The sequence below is a fragment of the Dioscorea cayenensis genome, unplaced genomic scaffold (genome assembly GCF_009730915.1).
Source record: "Dioscorea cayenensis subsp. rotundata cultivar TDr96_F1 unplaced genomic scaffold, TDr96_F1_v2_PseudoChromosome.rev07_lg8_w22 25.fasta BLBR01000344.1, whole genome shotgun sequence".
Taxonomy (NCBI): domain Eukaryota; kingdom Viridiplantae; phylum Streptophyta; class Magnoliopsida; order Dioscoreales; family Dioscoreaceae; genus Dioscorea; species Dioscorea cayenensis.
The window spans coordinates 75,481-82,566 of NW_024086735.1; the positions used below are offsets into that span (position 1 = coordinate 75,481).

The 7,086-nt window shown below is 37.3% G+C and overlaps 1 protein-coding gene across 2 annotated transcripts; it reads right to left on the reverse strand.

The window, feature by feature from the left end:
* Positions 1-6,362, reverse strand: LOC120254109 (glycerol-3-phosphate dehydrogenase SDP6, mitochondrial). Of its 2 annotated transcripts, none has more exons than XM_039262255.1 (7): positions 5,946-6,362; positions 4,531-5,004; positions 3,817-4,148; positions 2,660-2,820; positions 1,500-1,758; positions 730-1,027; positions 1-221 (listed from the first exon to the last, which is right to left on the reverse strand). In XM_039262255.1, exons 1-7 carry the CDS (start codon positions 6,298-6,300, stop codon positions 205-207), a joined length of 1,896 nt encoding a protein of 631 aa, XP_039118189.1. In that variant the 5' UTR covers positions 6,301-6,362; the 3' UTR covers positions 1-204. The 2 variants fall into 2 exon arrangements, with proteins under 2 accessions (XP_039118189.1, XP_039118190.1); XM_039262256.1 differs by lacking the exon at positions 1-221 and adding an exon at positions 229-546 and having other exon boundaries at positions 5,946-6,361.
* Between the last annotated feature and the right edge of the window lie 724 nt (positions 6,363-7,086).

The window sequence follows — 7,086 nt, forward strand, 5'->3', positions numbered from 1 at the left end:
TCACATTCAACATTTTGAGAATTTTACAACAAACTAACATTAAAGTACTGCTTTAAAAACCTTGTTTTAATAATCACTTTGGAAGTTTATTTCATCAAGAGTGCTAAGGTTTTCAAATTTCTGTAAATGGACGTCCTTGAGAACAACACACTTCATATCAACATTCAGATCATAAACTCCACAAAGAACAAAAGTTGCAAGTTTTCAGGCAGTAAAATTACCTGCATTAAATGTAAAAAAGTGAATAAATATATATATATATATATATTTTTATTTACTTGTGGACTCATGAAAGGAAAAGTGAAATACTGTGCAGTGGTGCCAAGAATGTTGTTAATTGGGCATCACAGACGTGTGTATAAATCACTACTTTTTTATGCATGTTAGTTAATACGGGAACTTTGCATATCTGATTTGGAATCAAAATAACCATAGGTGTTCATGAGATTATTATTGTCGGGTAAGTCCGCTATGCAAAGCAGAGTTTCGATCAGTTTTGGTCGATGAGTTGATGCGGATAAGTATGTCACACACAAGTTCACTGCCCTGAAAAGATTTTAGGAAAAGTTTTAGCCAGTCAAATAAATTTCAGTAACAAAGTCATAAAGGAAATTTGTTTTCTTGAGGATGTGCATGTGTTATTTAAGTTTTTCTTTGCGTCATTGTTTCTTCAATGCATAAAACACCAATTGAAAACTTTAAGAGATAGAAAAAAAAAGTACTACTTGCCTGTGTGCTTGCCATCACGAAATTGCGCATTTTTGGATGACTTGAAAGTTTCAAGGAATTCTTTAGCCTTCTGCATCTCTAGCTTCTGTCTTGCCTTCTCCCACTTGTGTTCAGCAGCCAAAATTTGAATCACACGAGGCAATGCTCGGCTTGCAGCGTCAGTGTCAAGAAATGCAAGCCGAGATCTTCTGGCGAGGAAATCAATGGCAGATTCACAGTATTCGTTTCTTGCACAATATGCCACCTCAGCCTCCAAGAAAGGATACCCATGGGCAAGCCGCTTTCCTAAATTCTCATTCTGCAAAATCAAACAAAATCTTGAATTGTTAAGACTATTTTCAAGGTCATTTTCTGTGGACTGTACTTCTAGACGTCACATAATTCGAACATCAGTTGACTATGAGCAATGGCAAGTAGAATGCAACTCGCAAATGATGCCAACGTGCCAACTACTTTTCCGTTCCGTGACAAACTTCTCTGATATCAGCTTATACTCAAATACATCTAAAGAACCTGTTCTAAAATATAGGTCCAATGGGACCATTGATCCTTAAGGGAAAGTTTATACTTACATCTGTTCAATATTTTATTCTGCAACTTATATCAACCCTAATAATGACAACCAAAATGGTATGCTCTAGCATTTATATACTATAGTACTTTCCAAATTGTACCACAAGGGAAATCAGCTGCGATAAGTTTTAATATTTAAATGCACCACTTAACCTAAAATAAGACAACAGCAGACACCATGACCAAAGAAAACCAACCTGAGCAATAATGGCCACACGTTCAGCTAAAGTCCCATATGCGTGAGACAGATGCTTGGAGATAGCACTGTCCATGACCCCAGGAATAACCTTTCCACCGTATGTCTTTTTCATGCGCACATAATGTTGAGCAAGCACAGTGAATGATGCAGGATCCCAATCATACGCACCGACAATACGAAGGTTGTCTGTTAAACAGCCATTGGTTGGGTTCAACTTGCCGGCTTTTATTGCTGCATCGACTGCATCTTCAGCCATGCTTAACATAAGGATGCAAGTCAGTACAAGGATCCATAAGAGTGGAATACAGGGACAAAAACACATTCTTAAGTTAGGAAAATGCTAGGTTTTAGAAGAAAAATACACGTGATGAACATCAGTGCAACCTAGATGAAATCAGAAAGAATAAAAAAATGCAACTTGGATTTGCACTGAACAAACCAACATCACAGCAAAGTGTCAACTATGAATCACTAGGCTCTAATATTTGGCACATGCTACAAGGTTCATACTGCATACACATGGGCATGTGCATAAATAGATGCATGAATAAGAACATTCTTAACGCATCAAGATGCAAACATGATTAGCATGTGCTGTGCGATTGAAAAAGTAATGTTCAAGATGTCAAAATTCTTGAGCATTTGAAGCCTGAAATCAAAGGGTAGATCAGTGGGTGTCTCAATGTTCTTTGAAAAAATTTTGGTTTAAGTATCAGCTAAAATATTTTTCATGAACCACTATAGCTAAAAGTACAAAGTCAACAAGATATGCTCAGAGTATTTCTGATGGTAAAATAGGTAGGCAATCTGTCGTTGTTCCATAATTCAAAGGGCTTACAATAAGATTGGTGTCATACTAACTTTAAGCTTTTATCAATTGGTGAGTTTATCAAATGGCCTAAATGGCACTGCATAGGTGTCCATTCAGAAAATCTAACATGCTACATTCAAGATGGATGTCAAATCAACATGGAGTCTATAAATTAAGGGAACCTGACATAATAAAAATATTGCCATCATAAGAAAAGAAACAGAAAGACACATCCTACTAGACTTGATGTCGATTAGTAATCAAGAAAGGGGGCTTCCCAGTCACAAATTGCAATATTATAGGAAGTGAAAATTGCCGCGGTCAGACATGTAGCCAATGAGTATTACCTTCTGTAGGTGGTCCACTTTCCACCAGTTATCGTAATTAAACCAGGATAATCCTCACATACAACATGATCTCTAGAAATACTCTCAGTATTTTTTGCTGATGGATCCACCGCCAGGGGGCGGATCCCACTCCATGCAGAAAGAACATCAACTCGCCGTACCTACAGGTTCTGACAATAATATTACTAAGATGTTCCGGATTAATCATTTCAAAGGCAGAATGCCCAACAACGGCCAAATAAAGAAGAAAATTCATGCACATTGCCCAACAATTACTATAAAAAAGTATGGTAATTATGCCAATAGTTAACCTACTCAATAAAGGTCTTTACCAACTACGAACAATGACTTTACAATGCAACTTTCACAAATAAAGGTTACTCCAAAAATCAAAGATATAGGAATGAAATGGAATTAAGCATACAATCAGAAGAGGTAGTCCATCTAAGTTCGTATAGCTCATAATGATAAGAACAAATATTTCGATAAATCACTATATGAGCTAGAAAAGCTAAATGGTGTTACTTTCCCACTTGCAACTTGCAAATTAAATATTGTGTTCATATAAAAGATGGCGAATAACAAGATTTCCACAACTTTACTCACATGTGGTGGTTTTACCCATGTCAAGGATCTCGTGATGAATTAAAACATTAGAGAGGTGTTTAACTAGCTTAAGATTATAATCTCAAACATCTTTATCCTATAGTTTATCAATTTTCTTTTCGATCTTTATTATGGCATTCTTCATACTTCAGCATCTTTGCCTTCTCATATTTCAGTAAGGTAAATTAGACACACCCCCTGAAACAAGTTGTAGTTAGTATATCATTACAAGTCCAAAGCAAGGATCATTTCCAATGATGTAAACGTCAGTTTTGCTTTTCTACCTAAAGCTTAAAAGATCTCTGAAAGTATATATTTCACAGGCAAATGATCAGTTCCAACTTTGCTCTTGCATGGATCCCTTGAATTCAACCAAGATTTATCACTTCTCAGCACTACGCAACAGAAAAAGCACAAGTAAAATGATTCAATCCAAAAATCCGAAAGTTTCTAATGAAGCATAGACCTAGCCAAAAATTCCCACACAAGTATGCATGCCAGTAAAAAGCATAAGGATAATAGGTACGAAGAAAGAAAAACTCATTGCCAACCTGAACATTGAGGTAATCAGATATAGCATCTAATATAAACTGTATCTCATCTTCATGTGGTTCTGGTAGCATAGTAATTGAAGTGCTAGAATCTGTAGTGCCAGCGACTGTCCTTCCAAGCCACGGCAACATAAAAACAACTCGACCATCCTTAGTTTTTGGAACAATTAGTCCCATTCCTTCAGGAGAGTAGTAATCAGGAAGCACTATGTGCACACCACTACTAGGACAAATCATTGTGGGTGCATCTTTGTTAGCCATCTTTCTCACTGAGTCACAAAATGGTCCAGCGGCATTCACAATGACTTTTGCATAAGTGTCAAACTCTTTGCCTAAAGGAAACATGAAAAGTAAACATCTTTGTCACCCTACATTGACCAGACAAATTAATATTATAATATGAACAATGCCCAAAAAAAAAGCAGCAACGACTGAAAGTCTACAATGGATAATGATTAAGGAAACCAACATAAAAATACGAGGGAATGTCAAGTTTGTTGTCTGAATGAATGTTGATCAACAATTTTGGAGTCAATGTAAAGATGGAAGTTCCTAAGAACTATGGAAATCAGTAGTTTTCAGTACCAGGCAACAAATAACATCTTCTATGCCACCTAAAATGTAACCAAACCCTTTATTTAGAAGCTTCAAATACCGACCTACTAAGAAAGGTAATTCATCATCAGCCAAGAATCTTATCACAATTTCTATTACCTGATTGTTTATCATGGATACGTGCTCCGATTACCCGCTCACCGAATTCATCCTTGATAAAGGAAATTACTTCTGCATAGTTGAGCACCGCCGCACCCAGTAATGCAGCAGAACAAGCTAAGCCAACATTTAGCCGAGAATCGTTCATTTGCCCGTCATAGTACACCACTGTTCCTTTCAAGCTTCTACCATGACCTTTTCTAGCTAACGTAGGAAAAAGTTCAGCTGATTCCTCTTCAGAATAATATCGTGACAAATGCAGCATCCTTCTACCAGCAACGAGATCATACATTTTCAGTCCAATCCAATAATAAACTGCTTCAATCCAGTCAAAACACGGGGTCATGCATGGCAAGGCATGGCACAAGTGTGGGGCATTCTCAATAACCTGTTTCCTCTCCCTAAGCGCATGGAAAACAAGTTTTAACTGTCCATAGTCAAGATTGAAAACAGCCTTTTCCAAGTAGCGAACTCCTGAAAAAGAAACAAAGTAAAACATGAGTAGAGCATTTTACCAAAATAAGAGCATCAAAACTTTTCTTCACACAGGAGATACTAAAGAATACACTCCATACATACAATGCGACCAAAAAGCCACACAAAATACTATTCCCAACAGTGGAAGCAGCAGCCACCAAGAAAGGACCAGGAATTTTTCCTTTCCATCTCCCAACCAAAAAAAAAAATGCAATACTAAGCAATAGACCTGCTTGCAACTACAATAAGAAGAAAATGAACAGATAACACTGCCATAGTGATATAACATCTCAGATTTAGGATGACCAGAAAAAACTCTACAGGAACCCATATATAATTTTCTGCTCCCATGTCAAGAAGTAAAAAAAAAAATGTGCCCATGGACTGTGGACCATGAACCATGATGATATTAATGCTTCACTACCCTCACCAGAAAGACCATAAACCTTACAGCAGGTATTTAAACGTCTTTATCATGAATCTGTGAAATTTCTGTCCATATTATTAAGTCAGGTCCATTTTAAAAGCACTCACATACTTTCCATTACCCTGTACTATGTTGGTCAAGTCCATCAGATAATTTAGATGACTAAAATGCTCCAAACAAAAATTAATTAAAACAGCAAAATCTAGGTCACCAAACCAAAAAAAAAACCTTCAAAACCAGGAAGGCCAACCAGACAAAATTCAATTGGACCAAGAAATCACTTTCCAATAAATGTGAGGGGGGTGAAAAATCATACACCTAAATAGATAGATAGGCAAAAAGACATCAAACATTCCAATGCTCACAAGATTCATTAACTGAAATCTTTCTTTCTACCAAACATAAATCCATCACATTTCCACAAAAACAAACAGCCAAAAGATCTGAAAAAAAGTCACAAACATGCATATCACTACAGAGAATCAAGATAAAAATTCAAGAAAACCCTCACCTCCATGGATGAGCTTCGTGGATCGAGACGAGGTCCCAGACGAAAAATCCTCCCGCTCAACAAGTCCAACACGAAGCCCACGCGAAACGGCATCAAGGGCAACGCCGCACCCGGTGGCACCACCGCCAACGACAAGCATATCGAGGGGACTGGTAGGACTCGAACCAATCAAGGCCGACTCCTGGACTTCTCTGGGAGGCACCATTACCGTGGGATCAGCGAGCTTCCGCCGAACAGCCTCGAGGCTGCCACGGTCACTCGCCGTGGCCGGAGTCTGAGCCAGTGAAATCGCCGCCAAGGAAGCGCCGGTGGCCGCCACCACCGCGGCCAAGGGCTTCAATCGTGATGCCGCCATGGCCGATCGATCTCTCTCTCTTTCTCTCTGTTTCTGTTTCTTTGAAGGTCTCTATGGAAACCGAGAAACACGGGAATCAGCGCGTAGTTGGGAATAGAACAATGGTTTTCTTTCATATAAACCCCTATAAAGTTATTAATTTGCAGTGACAAGTAAGAAAATACATAATTTTTCCAATGTGAGCAATGGTTTAACTTCTCCGCGATTATGATGGTGTATATTTTTGTCAATGACAACCCATAAAAACTTATTTTTAGAATGAATATATAAATTCTTTATTTTGTGGCAATTTAAAAAAATTGTGGAATTTTTAAATAAAAATCAAGTTAACACTATATGTTTTGTGTGCCTCTAATCACACTTTAATTAGCAAATATCTCAAGGTTCACTATTCCAAAAATAATATTCCAATTTAAATAATGAGGCCATCTTCACAACCTTCTTCCTTATTTTTAGCAGAGCCCTTGAAAAGCGGGAAGAGAGACGGTCACATTCATTCACAACTTCATACAGATGTATATGCAATACTAGTTATTATGTTTTTTCTTTTATCTCACTTTAATTAGAAAGTACATTAGGGTTATATTAGCATACCTTTGTATTTTTTAGTTAGGATTTGGTTACTTAATATTTTATTGAAAACATTGTACTATTTAGATTGGTTGAGTTTGGATTCCCTTTGAGAAATCTCTCTTGACATTGTCTTCCTCTTCTCCCATTTTTTCTCTAAATCCCTAACAAATTAGTACCAGAGCTTTTGTCCATGCTTCCTGTGTTATCTTAGTT